Genomic DNA, 23,679 nt, shown 5'->3' with positions numbered 1-23,679 from the left:
TCAATTCTGCATTGTTACAGATAAAAGTATTCATCTCTGCCCAAGAGATTAGGATTGTCCAGTTGCAGAGTCATATTACATTTTCTCACTAGCTAACCCACTATTTTTTGTTTGGTTGTTGCTGTTATTTAGATAGTATAACACCAACAATTTTAAACTGTCAAAATTTTAAATTTTAGATCTTGTCTGGATTTCTGCAATTAATTTTCAAATTTACCAAGTACAACAGTTAGCATAACAGACTTTTACTGGCTAGTGTGCCATAAGTATGTCTGTTCAGATTCTAGGTAGCAGAAGACAAACCTTAATCCAGAATAAAAAAAAAAAAAAAAAAAAAGCTGAAAATTATACTTGAATGGAATTGACCAGGCATCTTATTTTAATCATGATATATTTACATAGTGAATGTAGCATTGAACTTCCAGCACTTAAAACTTTTGAGTTTGACATGCTTTTGCTCTCAATTCTCAACTGAATATTAAGAAAAAATATGTATAAATATTTTACCAATTAAATGCTATTAATAAATCATATGTAATGAAAATGTGAGAAAGCTTGATATTGACACAGGTATAGGGGAACCTGAAATAAAGACACTGGGTACTAATAAGCCTGTTTTGCTTTTTGAGCTAGGGCAAAATCATTTAATCTAGTCTCCCATGGCAATGAACAAAACTGTTTAAAAGTAGAATTTTAGTCTTGTTTTAGGGATAACCAGCACTAGCACAATTAGGCTCTGTGAAAAGGGAACACTGTCTCTCAGCCTACAAATTTCAGGAAGTTTTTAAATAAAATACATGTTTCTTTTCAAGAGCAGAAAGTACAGACCTCTCAGGAGTACTTCATAAAAGCCGAGAGTCTTGCAAACTCTCCCAGAGAGAAGACAGCACAGAACTTAAAAAAGAAATAAAAGAGCTTAAGATAGCTGTAAAGAATATTAGTTTCTCTTAAAATATGTTCTTAACATGATGGTTGCACATGCTGGTTCGGGAAATGAATTTAACAATTATCCATGATTTTTCTGCATCTGAGACACGTTTGACGTTGCTAATGATAAGTAACCAATTATGTTTGCAAAATATATTTTTAATGGAAAATGGGAAATTAGTAGCATTTGCCTTAAAATCTGCTGTTTGATGTGGTATATAATAAAAAGGTTTTTAGAAGTATCTTCAGTTACTCCCTCTTCAGAAACAAAACAACAACAAAAGGCAACTAACTTCTTAGCAGTAAAAACAGCATAAGGCAAAATACAGGAGTTACTATTCTTGATCTTTTGTCTATTAGTCTTACCTAACATTTTTGAAAATCTTAGTCTTTCTGGTTACCTGTTGTGAATAAGGTCTTCTAGCACAATAAAAGCCCTGCTTCAGACATTAAGAGTGTCCTAGAAAACCTATTCTGTGGCCAGTTAGAGGATAACTAAGGAATTTGTTCTACATTTCACAAATAAAAAAGAGGATTTTAAACTATCACCTCAGTCATTTACTAGCAGTAGGCATTATGTGCGTTACAGTAACTAATACAATAACCAGAGACCCAAACTACATTGTGGTAGAGGTTATATCAACCTGGGACAGAAAGATAAAGCAAACAGAGGAGAACAGCAAGGGACACAGATGGGCATACACATGAGCAATTAGACAGTGCTCATCAGTATGAACAGCAGTGTTTCCAGAGCATTATCAACTAAGCAACGGTAAAGTTTCTGTGCGTATCATAGAAGAAAAAAGCGTGCTCACAGAGTTTAAAGGCCATATTTGCTGACGGACAAAGAGTTTCTCCTAAGCAAGGAGTACAGCAGGGAAGAAAACACCAGGGCGCTATTTTACAAATATTATGTTAGCGTGATAGGTTAGAATCAGTTAACCTCTGATGCTCAAGGAAAGAAAACAGCCCCAAACAATCTGCAAGAAAGGTCAGTAGTACCTCTACACACGCAGATTCCAGAAAATTTAAAAACACAACAATCAGTACCCCCATTTAGAAATACCGTGAGGTAATTTCCTTCCCTCCTCCTACCCACTTCAATACTACAGCACTGTGTCACTTGCCATTCGTTTCGTGTTACAATGAAAGCATTATCTTTGAAATGCAGCTATGCCATAGTGCTACACATTTATTTTCCAATCACTGTATACCATTTAGTTATTTCAGAACTACTTAGTCATGACTGTACTTTGCACTTCCTTAAAGATAAGAAGTAAGAAAGAAGGGATGCTCCCCAACACACAAGTAAGATAACAATGATTGTGTTCTACCAACTCTGTATTAGATGCAAATGTTAGACGAGCAAACAGTCCAGTATAAAGAAATGTATTTTTCTGTATGTCTAAATGTTAGACATATTTGATATATAGTTTCATTATTTTCTTAGTACTTCCCTTAAGAGGTAGTAATGCTGCTGAGCAGACTTCCTATAAACTCAATGCCAAAAGCACTCAAAGCCACAACATATACAGAGTTAGATAAATATGAAAATGAGATTGGAAGTAGCATCTACCAGATCTTCTGATGTTTTTGTGTAATAATGAGTTAAGAACTCTTCAATTTCATCCTGGAATCAATGTGGGACCACTTAAGCAACATGTACTGGAGCTATGTATCATTACTGTCTACTTTCTGGTCCAAGAAGGCTATACCCAACAAATTATTTTCTAGATAACTTGTTAGACCTAGAAGTTTATTAAAAAAATATATGGCTTATTGCTTGAAAGGCCATAAAGTGGTTTAAATAGACCTAAGGGACAATGATTTATCTACCAGAATCAACTTTCTCTTCAGGCTGCTGCAATAGAGCATGGAAATGTGAAAAACAGGATTAAAGATTCAAGTTATCTGCCTAAATCCCACAAATGCTTTATCATTTATCAAGAATGACACTTCAGAACTTATCTCAATGCTGTGACATACCATAAGATTGTACAATCCACTTCCACATTTTGCATAAAGTGGTGTTAAAGATTTCATTTTATCAGTTGTTGGAGCTTGTATCATCATTTTCACCTGCTGAATCTGCATATTTGATACCAATGTTAACAAGTAATACCTGTGGAATTTGCAACTTTAGTAGACGAGACAGAGGAAAAAAATACATTATTCCCCTTTTAGGTTTCAAGAATTTAAATGTAAGGGGGTTAAGGGGAATATTCACATTGCCTAACTTTACCTGACAAGCTTCTCTCTAACAGAAACTCCCTTAAGTGTCTTTCAGAGAAGAAATCCTATGTTAAGTCTTCCAAACCACCCCTCTAAAGGCACTAACCTTTCTATTTCCTATCCAGGAACACCAGCCTCCAAATGTTTGTAAGTTAGGCTATGCATATTCCCTTGCGTTTTGTCTCAACCTGAAAGCTCTCTAACAATTTAAACTCATTTTAGTGATGGCTGCCAGGATCATGCCCCTGACTACACATTCCCATCACCTCTTTCGCATCCCTGATGCTTTTGTGACCCCAGTTTCAGCTAGTTCAGGGAGCCAAAACAGCTGAAAATTAGCCTTACAAACACTTACCCTTTCAAAGCCTACATTTTCAATATTACTGAGGGTGCCAGTTGTATTACAGGACATTTCACAGAGAAAACATATGATTAGCTGCAGACTACTATATATTGTAGTAACAGGATTATTATTTTTTGGAGCAAGAGCAAAACAAAAAAATAACTTTAAGCAAACCAAAAACACTAACACTCAAGGTACGGTATGCAAATACCATGTATGCCTACAAGCCAAGCATCTGTATAATGCATAACTAATTAAACACTGTATTCATAGATTCATAAAGGTTGGAAAAGACCTCCAAGATTATCTGGTCCAACCATTTCCCTCCTACCAACATCACTCACTAAACCACGTCCCCAAGCACATCCAATCTTTCCTTAAACACCCCCAGGGACGGTGACTCCACCACCTCCCCAGGCAACCCATTCCTAGATCTTACCTAAACAGCCATAATAGTTTAAAAGTAATAAAGCCAGTATGTATGTTAAAATAGAAGGTTCTTCCCTCCTCAACCATGTAACCCCTTGAACTCAGACCTGTTAATGCTACATTATCTAATCCCTATAGAACCACTGAAATTCCAGGGCTCTGGCATTTCAAAGACCATGTCCATAAGGAATCTGAAAGTTTTAGTTAAGTGAAAAAAATTTTTTTTTAAAATCATCTATTTAATACCCATTCATAACCAATAAACTGAGAAAACAATATGCCTCCCATACAAAAGCGTGCCAACTACTACACATCTGCAAAAGTGAACTTGGCTATGTGTGTAACCACTTGACTACTTATCTGAGTTAGAAAAGTATTATTTCCTAGGGAACAAAAAATATGAAATTGTCTCAACTACTCTGTAAGAAGACCAACATCGCCACAGGCAGAAAGAATTCCAGGAGCCCCAACTTCTTCAGGAACAGACCCTTCACGGAGTTATATTTTTGTTCTGCTTGATCTGTATGGCTGGTGAAGGGTCGTCTTTGAGGCACATGGAGAGAAGTGTCTTTATTCACTACAAAATACTCACTCCTTAGTCACTCACACATAGAAACCAACTCTCACCAATCACCTGCTTTCCAGCTGTAAAAACTCTAAGTAGTCTAATCCAATGCAATGCTATAGCTGCTAAGAGTTCTTCCTTTCGTCCACACAAAAGTCTTATTGTGTAGAACTTAAAAGATTTGAAGTAAACGAAAGATGGGTCCAAGCACTGACAAGAAAACAAAATACTGAAAAATTGATCAGTGAGCACTATTCAATCTTAGTTCTAAGGTAGGCTGTAAAATATTATGTATCAGTTTAAAGTTAATCATAATGCTCACGCATAAGAAATGAAGATTAAAGATGCACTAGCTATCTTAGCTCTGGCATGTTCTAATCTCTGAGCAACTCTTTCTGAAAATTAATCTAGTTGATATAACTTCAAGAAAAAAAACATTTTGAAGACCACAAAGGGATCAACAAATCATCGATTTGTTCATTAAAAAGTATTTAAATACATATTATATATGCAAAGGATTTCAGCATATACAGTAGAAAAAGCTCTTTCTGCAATGAGCTCAGCAGGAGCAGGATTTTGCTCCATGTGGAATCTAATTGCCTTCAGCCTGCCCACAGACTCATTACAGCAAAAAGGCCCCAGTGAACCCAAGTAACCAGTCCCTTCAGAATGTACACAGCTTCAGGTAAAACTATATACAAAGTTGGTAAATGGTTGAAAATCTTTTATGTTCATCAACAGTGCCTTCAAGATTGTGTTGGTAAGAACAGTAGAAGAAACAGACAAACAGAAAAACACCCTGAGACATCCCAAAGCCCAAGCCCTTCACACAGATTCATAATAATTCATTTTAAGATTGCTTATTAACATTTCCATAGTTTGTTTAATCAGCCAGATAATCTTTAAAATATTAGCCAATATTTGTCTCTGTTGTTCAGAATAGACAAGTACGCCACTGAGATGGCAGAACCTTCCAGAATAACCTTTCAAAGGCAACGAGCTATGGGCACAGCAGATTCCCTTCCCTTTTTCTTAAGTGATGTGAAAGTTGCACTGCAAAACTCTGAGACTGAACTGCCACAACTTCCCTCTGTCCCTAGGTCATCACTAGTCTAAGTATCTTCTGATAATACACGGAAAACACACTGATAAACACCTATTAGATATGGTTTCCTGCCCTGCTAATAGCACTGTAACGGTACAGTCTTATGAAATCATCTGAAACACTGTATTTTAAATGTTAACAGGTATGTTTGAATTTGCTTTAGAAAGTAGATTAAGTCATTTTTTGGCAAAAATAAGGGTAGAGAGCAAACTTAGATCTACCACAGTAGAGTTAAAAGTTGGATGATAAGGCCACAGAAAAAGCCTACTCTCTCCATCCTGTTTCTACATATACTTGGCCTGTAACACCTCCTTCAAATCCATTTTTTATTATTATAATTATATACACAAGAAAATTACCTGTTAAAAAACTAGCACACATTTAATACGTTCTTCTGAAGAAAAGGAATACAAGTAAATCCAGTATACATTAATGAGCGTCCAAAAAACAGTACCAGAATCTCTTTCAATTAGAAATGCACCATTCAACATTTAATTCATAATGCTTTTTCATTCTTCAGTAAGTATCGCCTTCACATGAAACTCTCTGTCCTTCCAACAGCTAAAAACTCTGTGCAGGTTGCTTATCTTCTCTGCACATCAAATGCAGTTGGAAATTTGCTTGAAAACACTTCCTACACTTAGCATATTTATAAGTTACAGAAGATCAAATATTTGAATTCGAAAAGCTGGGCCCCAGAAACATTTTCTACTGCCTTTCACATCACTGCTTCTGTCAAAGCACAACGGATATCAATACCACCTTAAATACGCATTCAGGTCCTTGTAGAATGCTGAATTATAGATTTCACCAAGTGGCATAAAAAGATTACATTTCCACTGCTGTTAAACTAAGAAAATTCAGACAAGCTTCTCTTTCTTAATATTTAAAGATACCATCTCCTACTGGGGAAACTTAAAGCTATGCATTGGTTTTTATCTATTTTAAGATCATTCTGAACTACAGCCATCAATCCAAAAGAAGTATATTTTCTAAGTATTAATTCTTTGACAGAAGTAAGATGTTGGGAAGGTACTTAACTCCATTAAGATGCACGTAGAGTAACCTAGCACTACTGAGATAGAGGTCACTGCAGAATAGTATTAGTTAGTTACTGTGTTGAAATATTTCACCTCTGCCATCACCTTGCAAATTCTGATTTGATAATGCTGGTGGTTATCAATTAGCACCTCATTGCTAGTTGATGACACACAATGACTTAAGGCTAATTGGCACCTAATACTCAAATTTAACAAAATTGCCATGGAGAGGGGCATCAGGCAGAGGCTAACTAACACAGAGAACTAAATAAGCAAAGAAATGTACACCAGTTTTCAGACTCTCACAGGCTAGCTTGCCAGACAACCTTCACATTCACAGACTGGGATGCTAAGTAGAGTGAAATGTGCACAGTCTGCATGGATGCCTACGCAGATCTGCCACCAAAACAGCCTAGAATGGTACTCCCACCGCTATATTCATGGGACAGGCCACAGCATTTGTCATTCGTCGGCTTCTTCCACCAGAAAATCACTTCCATGATGAGCAGGTCTGCACCAACAATACTAAGCTTTGAAGAAAATGCTTGATTATGCAGTACAGTAAAACAATGTATGATTCATAACTATTAAATTTACTTGGAAAAGGAAAACATAATCCTGTAAATCCTTATAACTGTTTAACACAGCTATCAGAGAAGATGGAAAGCTGAAAAAATAACAAGTAAAAATGAATTTATGAGTGGTTCTACCTACAGTTCACCTCCAGATCTTCTTGTACACGGATGATGATTCCAAGTCTAGATAATTCTCAAACCACCTGTTGCAGTTGAAAATACTTTATTCCATTCACTTTACAGTACAACACACTTAATCTCAACGACTATTTAATCTGTTTCCTCTGAATTTAGAACCTATATTTCAGTATGCCTGAAATATTTATTTCTTTAATGCTGAAGTAGTTATTACAGAAACATTAGCTGGTTATAGCACAGTATTATAATTCATCAAAATAGCCATGGCCCATATATTTAGAACATTCATTTCTTTATCACATAAAGAGATTGGAGTCATGTAATTCTGTCATGCATATGACCACATCATTCCATTAAAGTTTTTTTGTGGCTGAACGTCTATTTTCATGAAGGTCTTTTATAAAAATGTCATCTTATCTCCAAAGTAAATTTTGGCATACAAATGATGGGTGTATTAGAATCCATTAGAATTCAAAGAGCCAAAAGAACTGTGAGTTATAAATTAACACAAATTTTGTGAAAACGTCATAGAAGCACTCTGCATTAAGGCCTCCACGTTGGTTATCTGTCAAAGAATTTTTAAAAGACTGTCAGATGCATTTTCTGCACTATATTATGCAGAAATATATAAATGTTTTATTTTCTTTCATTGTTTAGTGTCTTCTAAACTCCATACGTTTATCTACACCCATATTTCTCAGAAATATTGTATCTTAACTCTGTCCACTTTCCCTCCCTTCCTATTTACTGGTGGGTTAAGCTGGTGTTATGAGTTTTCTTTAGAACAGTTTGTGACCACCACATAACTCCTCAAGACATACAGGACCTAAAACTCATAATGCTGCAAATGCTTAGTAATCTGAAATATGCTATTGAAATATTTTTTCATAGTTTGCGTTAAACAAAAGTTTCAACTCACTTTTTAATCCAACAAGATGGCTAGTTTACTACTAAATCATAAAGAACTGTTTTACATGACATTCACATTGATTTCTGAATCACTTGCCCTTAAAACTGGCTTAAATGAAATTTTTTTGCATTTTTAATGTAAACACCAAGAATGATCAGCTTTTTTTTTTTCCAGAATGAAGCATCATGTTGGCATCTATCAACAACAACTACCAAAGGCAACAAAAAAGTTATGTGAATTTTAATTTGCAGGGAGAATTATTTCAGGTATGTCCTGTTTCAAAATAACAATACCCTGTTAGGGCTTGCAGGCCTCAGCATAAGTAGTTTGGGAATGGGAATGACAGCATAAACAAAGCACTGAACAAGGTTTATGAGGGTGGAGTCCATTATTAAACACTGGCTCAAAATTCTTCTGTATCCTGCGGCTCCAAACTTTCAGAAGGTGCAATAGTAAGCCCTGAGCAGACAAACTAGAGCAGACTTGGCTCTGTAACCACTCTTCCTAAACTCATGAGCCCATCCAGTTATTAAAACTGAATGCACTGTTGTTCCCTATGAAATACTCGGAAACAAAGAACTAAAGCACAAAAAGCATTCCCCTTCGGAGAGTATTAACTTCCGCTTTTAATAACTAACTCATCGTCCCACACGATACAGTTCAGCACTGTACGACACATACCACTTCTGCCAGACAATGCACACTGCAATAAAACTCAGCCCAGTGAAGAAAGTGAAAGCTGCGTTTGTTCAGCATGTTATTTTGCGCAGCGAACTGTAATGCTTCTGCCTGCCATTTATTGTTTACTCTGTCAAAGGATTATTAAGAATTAAGCTACATTTGGTGATTTTTTGAGAATTTACATGCAAAGTGACTGACACTTGATATTTAGAGTCTATTGGTGGACTCTGACCCTTCATTTACAAGTGACTCATTTGACTGTAAGGATCTCTGATGTGGAAATGCTCAGATCCGAATCAATTGCAGTTTTTGTCTCGGGTAAATGTTACTTGGCAATCCAAAAGAAACGAACAATGCTCAAACCGAGGTTCACATAGAATAGTCCTCATATGCTTAAAGAATTCCTTTTACACGCCTGATTTAGTTCTAGTCGGCGGATTTATGAGTCCCCTTCTCCTAATAACTTATCCCAGTGCACAGTGTTTTTAAACGCACACAACCAGCAGTTAACTCTTCTGCTGCCTAAATGAAAATGAACTGACATGACAGACTTATTTAAGTAAATAAAAACGCAGACTTGGTTCTGATAAGGCTTTTGATTCTCTATGGGAGATGTGGATAGGAGAAAGAAGGGAGGATGAGAAAGGGAAACATGTAGGTACAGTTTGCAAATCCCTGCTCCATAAAGACAGGATTGTGTATAATGAATGACCATTCCTACATGAAATCAGCTCTGTGCAAATCCTGCAGTTTGCCTCTGACAGGGATGAAGTAAAATAGTATATCTTTACCCTAGCGAGATTTCTTCCCTATTAGAAGGCAGATGCAGCATTTCTATAAACAAAAACGTCTCTAGCCGTACCTTGTGCCAGTGCTTGCAACATGTGGAGCTGAAGCAACAGAAACGCCCACCATCCCCGACAGAAGAAGAAACAGAAGTTTAACTTCATCATCATTCCGTCTCGCCTGCTATTCCTCCGGGCAATAATTTCGCGATCCACCTTTCTTTCAACCATTATTGCCTCACTGATCCCCAACGGATCCGACTGCCTGCCACTCCTGACAGGGCTTTGGTCATTGCTCATTCCGCACCCCGAGGCCGGGCTCTCTTTGGTGGGTTGGGAACATCGCCAGCTGCCTTTGCCCCGGAGTTTTGGGGGAGCAGAAGCCCCCACGTCACGGCAACCGAGGACTCTTTGATTTGTGCTCACTTTGCATGCAACCCGAAGGCAGCACTCTGTGTGCCTCACTGTATTACAGTCGCCACCTAAGTCAATGTTTCTTGTGGAGGTATTGATTGCGCCAAAACAACCAGTCAGAAATGTGAAACACATGTTTCTCTGCGCTGTCACATCCAATGCCTTCAACAGAGAGGGAGCAAGTTTATTGGCGTCAGTATTTCAGTAAATCCGGATCCTTCAGCACATTTGTAACAGACACAGAGAAAGCCTGATCCATGTTAGCCACCAGCAGACGATCCAGAGTACCTTTCATACCGCAAGGATGACGGAAACTGTTACCCCTGTGATATTCATGAAGCATGATGAGTTTTCCGGCATGTGTCCCATTCTCCCGCAAAACCTTGCTGTGAAAGTGTTAAAATCTGGTGCTGGGGGGGGAGGGAGGGAGGGGGGAGCACCAAGGAAAAAAAAAAAAAAAAAAAAGCTAATTGAAAGTATCTCTATTCCTTGTGCTAAGGATTTATTTCAGACAATTTCAAGATTAGCCATGCAGACAGAGTAGTCTCCAGATATCCCCGCAAAGCTCTGCATAGTTTATAGTAATCCGATTTTCCTCTGGATACAAATCTCCACCGTCAACAGAAGGCTTTGAAGGGTCCTCGAGCAGGTAACTGGGGCGGCTCTGGCCGCGGCTCCAGCCGTGCAGTCCGCCAGCCACAGGCCAGCGGCGGTGTCACTTCAACTCTCAGCCGGAGGTAGGGAAAACCTCAGTTGGTCGCGTTTCCCTCCTCCTCCTCGCAGACCGGTGCTGATTTCTTTCTCGCTGGGAGACCGCGACAAAAAAAATAAAATAAAATAAAAAATCACCTCTAACACGGAGAGCGTTTCGCTTCTGGCCGGCTGCGGACGCAGCGAGGAATGAAACCCTCCGCTGGATGGTCTGCGGTGCGGGGGGAGGCAAAATCTCCCGAAACAAGCAGCAACAAGGTGAAATCCTCCCAGCTTCGCCCGGCTGGGCTCCTGCTCTCCTTGTTTACGCAGCCCGGGGATCCTGCTCCTTCCTCCGAGCGTCTCTCCCGCACAGAGGCTGTAAACACAAGAGGGAACGCGCTTGCCACAACGGCAGCGGCGGCGGCAATAAAACCGTACCCAAAAAAAAAAAAAAAAAAAAAAGGCAGCAAGCGCCGAAGGTTTTAACGTTCAAACAATGCACCGGGTATTGTTTCAGTCCCGCCTTCCGTAAAAGTTTCGTGCGAGATGCCCTCCCCCCGCATCAAAAAGAAGGGCTGCGAGTAGCCGGGCGAGGAGCACCCCGGAGAAACGCCAAGTGCAAAACAAAGCACCTAGGCTCCAAGTTGATCAAACAAAAATCCTGCCAGCTTCCTCCCCCGAAGAGCAGCCTGAACTTTTCTCGCCCCTTCCAGCCCAGGCTCGGCGCCCACCCTCTCTCCCTCACCCACCCAGCCGGGCGCCCACCTCGGCGTCCCCGCCCCGCTCCCCTCCCTCAGCCCCTCAGCGCGCAGCTCGCGGCCGCGCCTCAGCCCACCTTCCCCTGCCCTACACCTAAACGGGGCTGTGTGGGGGCACATCCTCCGCTGAGGGAGGGGACGGGTGTGTGGAACTATCAGGACTTGGTGTGGGGGGGACATTTTAACACAGGTTTCCACAGGCGAGGAGGAGGACGAAGACGCCCCTCCTCACTGCCCGCCTGCCCGGCGGGACCTGCCCGCAGCCTCCCCTAACGCTCCCGCTCCACCCCTCGTTGGCTCTGCCCCCAGCCCGCCCGCTGATTGGGCGGCGGCCGCGCGGGGCGGGAAAGGGCGCCGAGGAGCCGCGCGCAGCGCGCGAGCCCTAGCGGGACGTTACCGCGCGTGCCCGCGCTCCGCTAACGGCCGCGCGCGTGCGCCCCCCTGAGGGAGGGGATTTTTTTTTTTTCCACTCCCGCGTGCCCGCGCTCCCCAACGGCCGCGCGCGTGCGCGCCGGGCTCGGCCGTTGCTCGCTGCGCCCCCTTAGGGCCGTGAGGCGCCGCTGCTCCGGCTCGTGCCTCCCCAGCGGCTGTTTTTTTTATATATATATATATATATATTTTTTTTTTTTTTCAGCGGATGAGGGAAATGGGTGTGTGACAACAGGAGTTAGCGCCCGTCCTGCTCGCTCCTCTCAGCCAGCGAGGTGGCTGAGCTCAGTTTTGCTTTATTTAGGGAGTGTAAGGAATGTTTGAGTCAAGACTGGCAGCCAGCTTCTGCTCTTTTTTTTTTTTTTTCCTCCTTTTTGACAAGCTGTCTGCTCGTGATAGAGTCAAGTAGGCAAGCACAGTGAACCACCACATCACATCCAAGGTCACTTTTTTTGCGTTAACGCTGGCGTTTTGAGTGTCTGCCAGAGGCATGTTGTTCAAGACAGCACCTTCTTCACGTGCCTTCGTCCCTTTATAGCAGCAAAAAGGTGAAGGTTCTGTTTGGATGCCGCCCCAGTGTTACATGAACAACACCTACAAACAGAACCAGCCCTGTGCAAACAATGCGTGCTCCTCTTCTCTCCAGGACTTCCAGCCCATGCAAACTGCTGCTGCTCAGCCTTCCCTCTACACCCTCCCTTTGTATCTCACAAGCACACCTCGTCTGCCAGACTCTCACCACCACCACCATCTTCTTCTTCTTGTATCTCACAGATTACAGAAGTTAAGATATCCATTTGCTGTCCTTGATTTCATCTTCCATGTGTGCGAAAGCTTGTTGCTTCCCATGCTTAAGAAGTTGCTGTACTTAAATGACTTCTCTGCTCTGATACCTTCTCCTAGTAACTCAAAGGAAGGAGATGTAGTTGAGTTATCTCTTACTCGTGGTCTCCTGCATGTAACAAGCACTTCCAAGATGTCTCACACCTCACATTTCCATGTGTGTGTAGCTCACCTGAATAATTATCTACAGGATCAGGACCCAGTGCTCACCCAGTGCTTCCCTGCAAGTTGCCCTGTTGCCAGAACAATACAAGGATAGCCCAGATTGCTTTTGGCTGTGTTGAGAACAGGCCTCAAGGAAGTGCCACTGTATTTGTAATGCCCAATGCGCCATTCAGTAATGGTAGCCAGCTTACTGCCGCGTGAGGAGTCTGCTTTTCTATTCAACTTGTAAGTTTGGGTGGTAAGTCCTGTTTCATCTTAACTAGAAATAAAAAGTATATTTCATTGTGGTTTTTGTTTGTTTTAAAGTGTTATTAATAAAGTAGGATAGGGCTGTTGATTTGCTAGCTTAAATATTCGTTTAAAATGTTACATTCAGTTTGATATGTAAGGAGGTACTTACTGCTTACTTGTAAGTTATAAGGGAGGCAAATCGAGGATATTAATGTCTAAAGTCTGCTGAAAGGCTCATTGTCAAGCAGTTAAGTTTTAAAACCAAGATACTACAGAAGAAAAATACTAATTTCTGTTACTGTGCTTAATTTAAGTGAAAGCTTGCATCTGATTGGAATTAATACGTTTTTCTAGTAGCAATTTAAATCTGTTCAATGTATAAATATAAGAACAATAAGTTAACTAGTATTCACACTCAAGCCTTGCTTTTCAATCATTATTTAAACATGGTAGTGTTGTTTTTTTGTTTTTGTTGTGTTGTTGTTGTTGCTTTATTTTTCCATAGTCTCCAACTCTTCAACTTCTTATTTAGGGTGAAATGCTTTTAGTTGGATATTACCTTCTCTTTAAAAATAATACAAAATCCCTTTGCTGTGTTACAGACACTTGTGGTTGTTTTTCTGTTTGCCTTGGTTGCAATACTGGTACTTAATAGTGGTTAAAGCAGAAAAATGTCAGTGAAGTCTTGTTATCTAGATCAGTAAAAGGATTCCACCATTTCAGTAACTCTGTTTTGTGCCTGCTTCTTCACTTTCTTGCATACATATAACGAGTGAGGAATTAACCTGTTGAACATGCAGCAGAAAGATTGGTAGGAGAACAGCTCTGCCACCTGAAAAAGCAGAAATAGCAATCTGATGCTTGTAAAAAGAAAAAAAAGATGGATTTTTTCAGGAATTATAAAAGAAATGAAGAAGTGATGTAGATAACTACATTTAAAGATGGAGAAAATGAGGTTAAAATATTTTTCCAAGGACTGCTGTGTTCTGCAATAACCTATAAATGTTGTAAGTCCTCTAAAGGCTGCAGATTTGCATAATTAGTACAGAATAGTGAGAAGTTTTATTTACCGATGTGGTGAGTCTATGAGACAAAAGAGAAAGGAATAGAAGGTTCTACTACGCAAGTCAGGCTGCTAGTGAAAGGCAACTTTCTAGCCTAGAAAATAAACCATGAAACTACTTCCAGAGGAAAATCTCACCAGTGTTGTACAAACTTGATTCTTATTTTCATTCCACAAGTATATATATTTTCTAAGGTATAGCCTATTGACTTTTTTCTAGCATTTGGAGTTTAGCCAAGCTCCTTTAAAGTGAGCGTTCTCATATACAAACATTTATGCACTTTTTGAGAAATGTAGCAGGTTGTTTTGATCCAGTGCATCACCTGTTGTAGTCTTTGGTTCCTGCAGTCATTGATGGGTAATATCAAATTAGGGAAGCGTGGATTATACCATACTGAAAATTTTTAACCTGGAAATTCCTTTTTTTTTTTTTTTTTTTTGTCTGTTTAGACCTTTAAACTGAGACATTATCTTGCATTTATTCTTCTTCAAAATATATAATTCATTGATTGATTTTGTGCTAGTGTATGGTATTTTCCATGGGCGCACTTCTCTGGAGGATGACTTACTGTACCTGAAAAACTTAACTGGTTAAAGAAAAAAAAAAAAGCTATAGCAAAAACTACGAAAATTAAATGGAGGGAGATATGAATACACTGACAGGTTAATATAGTCTCACAATCTAGATATTAATACTCTATTAAGACCGTCATCAGAAGTGTTGTAGAACAATTAGTATTTCTAGTCTGAAGGTAGGAGGACTTCTGCTGAAGGTATAGATTCTGTGGGTACCCTGAAAACATTGCTTTGTGATTTCTTCCTTTGCTTCCATTTTCCTTCACTCTGAAACTGAAAGTGCAAAACTTAGGGCAAGCAATTGCATTAACTACCACATGGTTGTCCCAGAAGATTTTTATATTGCTTTTCCTCTTCTCCCAAGGGAGACAGAGCTTTAGAAAACAATGAGTGTGTGAGTAGAAAGTAAGTTGCTTTCAAATAGGATTGTTTTTCAGCATACTAAATCAACTTGAATGCAGTAAACTATTGGAGGGGGCTAAAATCTTCGTTAACAAGGGTATATTCCCAAGGGTCACTAGCCAGCTGCTCTGCTTTTATGGTGTAAATATGCTTCTGCAATAATAAAGATTGGAAGAGCAGAAAAAAAAATATCACATTACATAGCTGGAAGTCTCAGGGGAGACATTAAACAATGACTTCACCACACTTCTGGAAGTATCTTCTGCAATGAACGCAGTCACAAGAACAGGAATAACTCCCATTAAATTTTACTGGGCTTAAATAACTTAATATGGTGTCACTTACAAAGCCCCAAAACAAACATAATGACAGATTTTTGTTTTCTCTATATAATGTGAATTTACATAAAGGAAATTAGAAATAGATTTATAAACCTTTTAGGTCTCATTTTAAATTCAGAAATGCTAGCAAGTTCAGAGTTAAATTTGTTCACTTGCCACTTAATTTGATTGTGCTTAAGAGTCTGAGAACAGGAAAGGTACAGTCCTAAGGCACAGCGGTAAAAGTTGAGGGCAGAGTGAATAGATTGAAATGTGTGTTTAGCAGCTTTCATGAGTCCAAGAGCTATCCTGATAGAGCTGTTGAACAGATGTGTTTATATTAAAAAACCATTAAGCAGATACGGACAATGTCTGTACAGTCAGGAGAAGGGAGTCATGTAGTTACTGAATCATCCCATCTTCTGTATTATCCCAATGTAACAATAGGCTTTCCTATTTAGCTATCAGAAGGAATTCACGATGACCTAGCCACGTTGCCCTGCTGTGTTTTATGGAGTAGAGAGTTAGCGAAGTAACACAAAGGATCAAGACAACAGGTTCTGCGTTTTTGAAATGTAGACGTTTGAAAACATTCTTAGAGCCTCCCAGAGGAAGACTACAGGGGCTGTAATGATTCTACTCCAAACAAGTTTGGCTAGAATGTAGAGAGAGATCTTACTTTAAGAAGTCTGTGTCTTCAAACACCAGTCGATCTGGCTATCCAGCCATGGGTTGCGGGGACTACTCTTTCATGATTCAGATGGTGCCCCAGGTGTAAGTGACCTGAGCACTTTGAGGAATGTCTGAAATCCTCCATAAATGCTAGGGAGGACTTTAGACAAAGACTAAATCTTCTGGTTGTACCCAACCTTTATACGTTTGAGTGCCATCCTGCAACTTTCTCAACCTACTAATTGATCAATGGGAGAAAGAAAAAAAATAATAAAAAAAAAAAAGCAGAACCTGAAACTGTAAGTACAAAAAAAATCTACTGTGTTGCAATTGAACCGGCAGCAATAATACTACAGAAATGCAATAATGCATCAATTTATACTTGCTCACACTAAGTAGAAGATTTTCAGAGAATACCAACACGCGTAGAAAGTTTGGTGTTGGCTGCTTTTTTTCCCCTCCAAAACTGAACAAAAACCCAACCACAATAATAAAAGGTACTGCTTCTACAATAGATGTATTTCAGGTAGAACGTAAGATGTCAAGCACCATGAAATGATACCAGATTTCCTTTTTATTTTTCCATTTTAAAAGTGGTAACTTTGGTATATTAAAAAACAAACCACAAAGCAAAAAACTGAAGTCATTGTATACCATCTAGGAGCAACTGTGATTTCTGTTGGCTACACTTCTCTTAATTTCTGGATCATCTTGTACTAAGATGCTATAATACGGCTGTGGTATCACACAGAGAGAATGCTAGTTCAATGTTTAGTGAATTGATGACTGTCTCCTATATGCTTACTCACAAAGATACTGAGAAGACTTAGATAACATTATCGTAGTGTTGTAGATCGTGTTTTTATGAATGTGTGTGTTATTTTCCGATGTGGAATAAACACCTTGTCTTAAGTAAGCAAAGGCATCTGTTGAACATTTTGTGATAGGATTACATTATTACTGTGAAGAACAATGTTACTGTGAAGAATGGTGTTAAATGTATACATGGATATATTAAAAAAAAAAAAACATACTGTTGATGTACTGGAATTAATTGAGAAATGCCACGTAATAGATGTGATGAGTTCATGATTATAATCATGCATTTTTCTGAATCGATCAACGTGATTTTAATAACCTTAAAATAAAAACCCCATTTATTGCAAGGTGATAAACAGATAACTAGAAGGAGGATGAAAATAATTACCATGAGGATTTGCGCAATCACACTTGCTAGGAAGGGATATAACTGAACATCTCAGCCATACTACTGCTGCTATTGTCTACAATTTCCTCATCATGTAAAACAGATCATGAAATGAAGAAGTATAAAAACATATATAGAAGTTGTTTACAGAGATTTCAGCACTGACCACCTCAGTTACGGTGTTTTTGTTGTTGTTGTTTTTCTATACAATATGAAAAGGTATTGATTAGTAGTGTTTTAAATTAAGATTAAAATCTAAAGGAATCTGCCACTATGGGGACTTCAGCAGAAAGTTTTCTGCAATGCTGTGACTATTGCTTGTCTTAATAACATTGTCTTTATTAATATTTTGAGCTTGCATAGTTGTGTATTCAAGGATTTTCCAGCTTTATTGATGACCGAAGTTGAGACACCAAGCTTAGATACACTAACTCTTGTTTGTGTGTATGGGGGGGGAAAGCTGAACCAGGCTGTGTCACTTCAGGAAGATGATATGCAAGTAAAAGGATTAACATGAGGGAAACAATGTACCAGCTCGTTTTTACAAGCACTGGTATTTAGCATAAAACTAAAGTTAACAAAAAAACTTTTCCCCACTTACTTGGTGCACATCATCTCCACCAGCAGGTTCTTCTCTTTGGTAGGTAAAATAATTTTTGTCACCAGTGTTCTCCTTGGCTGCATCCATGTGTATGTCAACTCACCCCTTTTCCTGACTGACTCTATAATTCAGTTGGCATCTAATCAGTGCTTCAGTGCTTTTCAAGGCTGGTTCTACTGAGTGCTGTGATTCTTCCTTTATATGTTTATTTTTTTTAAAGGTGATCAGAAGCAATTATATCTTTGAATCTGTTCAAGATAGGACAGGGGTCCAAATTAACACTAAAGATCTCTTTTCCACAGATCTCCTATTATGATTCTACTAAAATAATTAATTTTGTAGAAATTGAGACTGTGGACATGAACAGTATATTTTACTGTTTTCATAGCTTTGGCTCAAGGTTATTATCACTGTTCTGTGCTCAGAAGGGAAGAATATATCTTACTCACAAATTTGATCTTCATTTCCATAGCAATTACATGTTATTTTAAAGGGGTAATCTGAAAGATCTTCTGTGTGATCCAATTGGATGACACCCTTGCACCATTTTTAGGAAATTTGTGAAAACATATTTCAATGTGTAATAAGGCTCATCTGGTCTTTTTACTTGATTCAGAATCAAAATCTCACTTCTTGGTAGTAAACACAATATGGAATGTATGTTCCTTCAAAAAAACACCCACAACAAAGGAACTCGCACCAGTGGTAAATTTAAACAGGAACAGCATCTTATGATAGACTTGACTTCAAGCAGTAGCTGAAGTAACAGAGAAATGTTGGAGTAAAAATTAAAATAATCTTTAATAAAGAAATTTATGTACTAAAGAAAGTAGTAAAGGTTTGTGGTTATTTATCATAGAAACCACTGATTTTTCTCAACTATTCTGTGAAGCATCTATGCAGTAATTTGGAATGCTTATACTTAAAACAGATGCTAGCATTATTCTTCAGAGAACGTTCAGAGCAGAGGGAGCATGAGACAGATGGACACACAAGAATCAATAGTTCAGAGAGCTATCTCAGATGCATGTATTTCACATAGGTCAAGTTTGATGAAACCTAAGTTTCTTGAATCAACACCTCTGTTGTAAATAATTCACAGTAATGGGAAAAAACACTAAGCCTGTATGGGATGAATGTAAACATACTTGAAAAATAGTTGTTTGAGTTATGGTATGATCTAAGCCTTGCTGTTGTTTTATATGTAGATATGATTATATTAATATGTGTGTGTGGGGGGGGGGGGCGTTGAAACAGCAAAAGATTGGAGATTTTCTTCTTGTAATGAATTTAGTAAGATATGGGAAAAAAATCATGAAATTTCAACTGAGTGGCAATTGTAGTACAATAATGCTATAGTATGGGTTTTGGTCTTGTTTGTTGTTCTTTTTTTATGAATATATTGTAAAAATCTCTGTAATTCTTCACATTAATATTTAAATCTGATCTCATTCCTGACTTTGTATGCATATCATCGTTTTTTAAGTATTCCAAGATGACTATAATGACCTTCCTTTGGGAGTTGCTCCACAGTGCTCTCATAGTTACAAGAGGAAAATGTAAGTACAAACTACAAGGTGATATCATGCTATATAAAGCACTCAGTAATCAGGGCAGCGCTTCTGTTGCCTCAGCTAACAGTGAAATAAAGTAAGGCCCACCCAGTTTGGATTGCAACAAAAAAGTAGAACTTCATTTTGATCTAACTGAGCTGTTGCAAATATACAGATTTTGATGTTAATTCTGGTTTACACTGTTAAGCTGAAAAACATAGCAAAATTAATGTAATTTTCTTTCCAAGAAGTATAGTAGAATCCAGGCACTATATAAGATCAGAATAAGGGCTACTACTGTGTTTTCCTAAGACTATATTGTTGTTTTTCATGGCAGACTTATAAAAGGACCTTTTAAACATCCCTCACAAGGATAAAAGTTAAGCAGGTAAAGGTGAAACTTCAATACAAAGCAGTAATTTGTTTTCGTTCAGTTGCAACTGAACTGAATTATGAAGTTTATAACCTCTGAAATCTATAAAAGCATAATATGAACTAGGGCTAGCCAAGTTGAAGATGGTGTATACATTACCAATTAAGGACACAACTCTAATATTTTCCTTCTGTGTTTGGAAACAACTAGTGATATATCTCTTAATTAATCAAAATAATACTAAAATTTACATGGAAGAATATAAAATAACTTCAAGTCTCGGATCTTTTACAAATACAGATTAATAAAAAGTAAATGGGCATTGGATGTTGGCAAATCTCAGAACCATATGTTCAGAGAGTTCTTTCATTTGTTCATAATTAATTTTATTTTTATTTTTTCAAAATAAGTAGCTTTAATCATTTAGATACCTGGGTGAAGTCTGAATCCTGCTATGGATGTTTGAACTCTCAGGGATTTGCAATAGAACAAGAAGAGCTTTCATAGATGTGGCCTTATTACTTTGATTATATACACCTGTTCTAAATAATATCAAGCCTAATTCTGCCTATAGTCATAATGATATAATTCCAATATAAAGTGTTAATACTGCAAGGACTTGGCACATAAACTCCAGGCATGGGACAAATCCTACGTATTACAGTAGTAATGTTCATCTGCCAGAAGCTGAACATGTCTTTCTTTTTGCAGGTTTTAATGTAAGCAGACACTTCTAGTACAAATGAATGTCACCTAGAGCAGAGCTTGCTGCTGTAGCTAAAGGCATTATGCCTTGCTTACTATTTTTTGTTGATCTTACAAGTTGCACAGACTTATAGTCACCTAGTGTTCTTTACTTCAGCAAAAAAATCATTAAAAAGGATCCTAAAAACTACTGAAATATGGGTAAATTATACAAACTCTAAAGGGGGAAAAAATACATCTTCAAGTGCTGCTTAAAGCACTGCAGATGCAGAATTTCTGTGGTTACAAGCCATTTAAAATTATTCCATTTTTAGTTACTTTTATATATATTTTCTAGTAACATACATAAATATGTCCCCAGAAGAACATTGCAAAAAGTTAAAAAGACTCCTTGTTTTAATTGTGCTCCTGTGCTGACTGGTTATGCTTTGCATTGGCTCACGATAAACATTTAGGTGGAGAGTAATTCTAAAAAAGAAAAATGGAAAAGAAGCTTTCCTTCTGGCACTTTGCAGTATATTGTATTATGACACAGCTAAGTATAGCTAATTTATTTGGAGCAAAGGGGTTATTAAGATGAAGATTAATGCACAAATAACTCTTATTCTTGGAAGCTTACTGTGAAGCATAAACTCACAAAATCTGTTGCATAGGAGGGTTTACAACTGTGCCCACTGTAGCTGTGATCTTTATATCAGTGTAATAATCCTCAAGGTACTCTTCCAGAACCTGTTGTTGAAGAAGAGGGGAGGATCTGGAGTTTATTTTATGATCAGAAACATATTTTAGCATGTATAGTGGAAGAAGAAGAATTGTATCTAGGGTTCAAGATGGTTTATGATTGCAAGAGGAGTTAGTACCATGATTCCATGCTGATAGAGACAGCATAGAGAAACCATAAGTCAGCACATGGGAATTGTTTTTTCTTCTGATAGTCCTTTTGGTTTGCTTTTCTTTGGAGAACTGTGTATTAGGTAGAGACAATATTGTGATTTTTAGTGGATCCAGTATCTTATTCAGAATACCCCTCCTGTAACTTCCTGTATGGGTCTTACCTGGATCTTATGTCTGCTGTAATAATTTAACAGTCATACAGCAATTTTTCTCTAGTAAGGTTGAGAGTTATAAAATGGTGTTAGCAGTTCCGAGGCCACACAATTAAATACAGTGTGATAGAGCATCTCAGGCAGCATGTTCTGTAAGACTGTAAATGCCTAATATGTTTAGGGAAACTGTACCACAAGGAACATATTAGGAAGAATTCATCAGTGGATCAAAATTGTCTTGGAGCCTTACTTATTGGGGACCAGTGCAGTTTTAAATTATTGCTGTCTTAAGAAAAGCCTCAAGACAAATTGTATTTCTTAGATTAGCTTTACAAGAATGGGTCAATAATTTCTATTGGAGAGTTTTGAAGGTTTTTTTTTAACACTAGCATGAGCAATTTCAATAATTTGAACTCTGTAATTAAGTTTTGAGTCTTTTCCCAAATGATTTTCAAATTGCTTAATAAGCTGTTTATAGTCTGTCATTCGTTACAGATGAAATTGGACATATTTGTGAAGTGTCTTAGCAGTGTGCCTCTAATGACAAAGAACTTTAATTATAAAATGTTTCTGCAAGTTTTGCATTAATTAGACATAAAATTAACAAAGTGTAAAGCGTGTACACATGTTCACACACATACAGAACATCAGCCAAGTTTCATCCATCGATGTTTAAACATTTGGAATCATACTGTTTTAAGAGTAATAGCAATTAATAAGAATTCTGCTATTCCTAATCATTGGAGCAGAGGTTGGAATTGACATCTCTAGAGTCCAGCACTCAAATTAGTGCCAAATTCTTTACTGAAGTAAAGTGCTTCATCTTGCCATCCCGTTTCTCTCTGACCTAGTTTATCCTGTCTTATAAACATAGTGCAGCTTCAACAGCTAAGAAGAATGCACCCCCTAGGAAGCTCTGGAACCTGAAAAGCTTTGAATTTCTTCAGGCTAACCCTTATGTAGATTCTTCATCCATTAGCTTGTGAAGGTGTTGGTATCTATGTTTACTACCATTTTTGCCTGAATTAGGAGTGAGCTTTTGAAGTGAATCTAGAAGCTGCCCATACTTAGCATGCTTTGGTTTGCAGTATGGGCTTAGCTCTTGTGAATTGGATTCATGTCAGATAAAACTAAATGGATAGATGTGCTCAAGTGTCCAATACATTGGATGAGACAGGAACAAGTCTGAAGTAAATACTTGTGAAACGGGCATAGATGTTCAGTCTTCAGCATCTTTTTTTTTTTCTTCATTTTGTAGGTCTACTCCTGTATCACAGTAACAATTTTTTACAGAACCTCATTTTACTGAAGAAAAGCAAGGACGTGTTTTTTTTTTTTTTTTTTTTTTTTTTCTCCTTTAAAGCCTGGGAAATCTTGTAGGCTCTCAGTCCTAAAAGAAGTTAAGTAACTACCTGGAATCTGGAAGTCTAAAATCTCAAAAGAAATTAAAGTGTTAAAGGAAGGTGTGTGTTTTAAATCTCATAAGGTTAGTTTGGTTACCTTCTCAACTTGTTGACTGTTGAAAATTCTATGTTGAGTTGCTTGGTTCTTATGTACATTGTGTAAATAATTAATAAAACACATAGCATATAGTCATGGAATCTACAGGTTTCTGAAAATTAAAGCTTGATATGACTTCTATAATGATTACAACACCTTAATGAATATAGTCTTTAGTTTAAATTTTGTGTTTAATAAGGAACACATAATAGCTGTCCACAAGGCAACAATTTGTTATTCTTCAGCTGGACTCTTCCTTCAATACAAATGTCCAAATTAAAAGCTTATTATGTACTGCCACTCAGCTGTATTAGCTCTATTACATTCATGCAGTTTAAAATCATGATGGACTATAATGCACAACTTAAACAGAAAAACTTTATACCATGGAGCAAATA

General features: G+C 37.9%; 1 protein-coding gene across 2 annotated transcripts in view; it reads right to left on the bottom strand.

Moving 5' to 3' along the window:
• Positions 1-11,541, bottom strand: part of SDK1 (sidekick cell adhesion molecule 1) — a 396,992-nt gene extending 385,451 nt beyond the window's left edge. For both annotated transcript variants that reach the window (XM_082772472.1, XM_082772473.1), the window contains exon 1: positions 9,808-11,541. In XM_082772472.1, the coding sequence (XP_082628598.1) occupies positions 9,808-10,279 (472 nt within the window). In that variant the 5' untranslated portion in view covers positions 10,280-11,541. The remainder of the gene's footprint in view (positions 1-9,807) is intronic.
• Between the last annotated feature and the right edge of the window lie 12,138 nt (positions 11,542-23,679).

This window comes from Aythya marila, assembly GCF_965140915.1.
Source record: "Aythya marila genome assembly, chromosome: 15".
In the NCBI taxonomy this organism is placed as follows: Eukaryota; Metazoa; Chordata; class Aves; order Anseriformes; family Anatidae; genus Aythya; species Aythya marila.
Note: the sequence above shows the minus strand (reverse complement) of the source record. Positions and strands in the feature narration are given on the sequence as shown.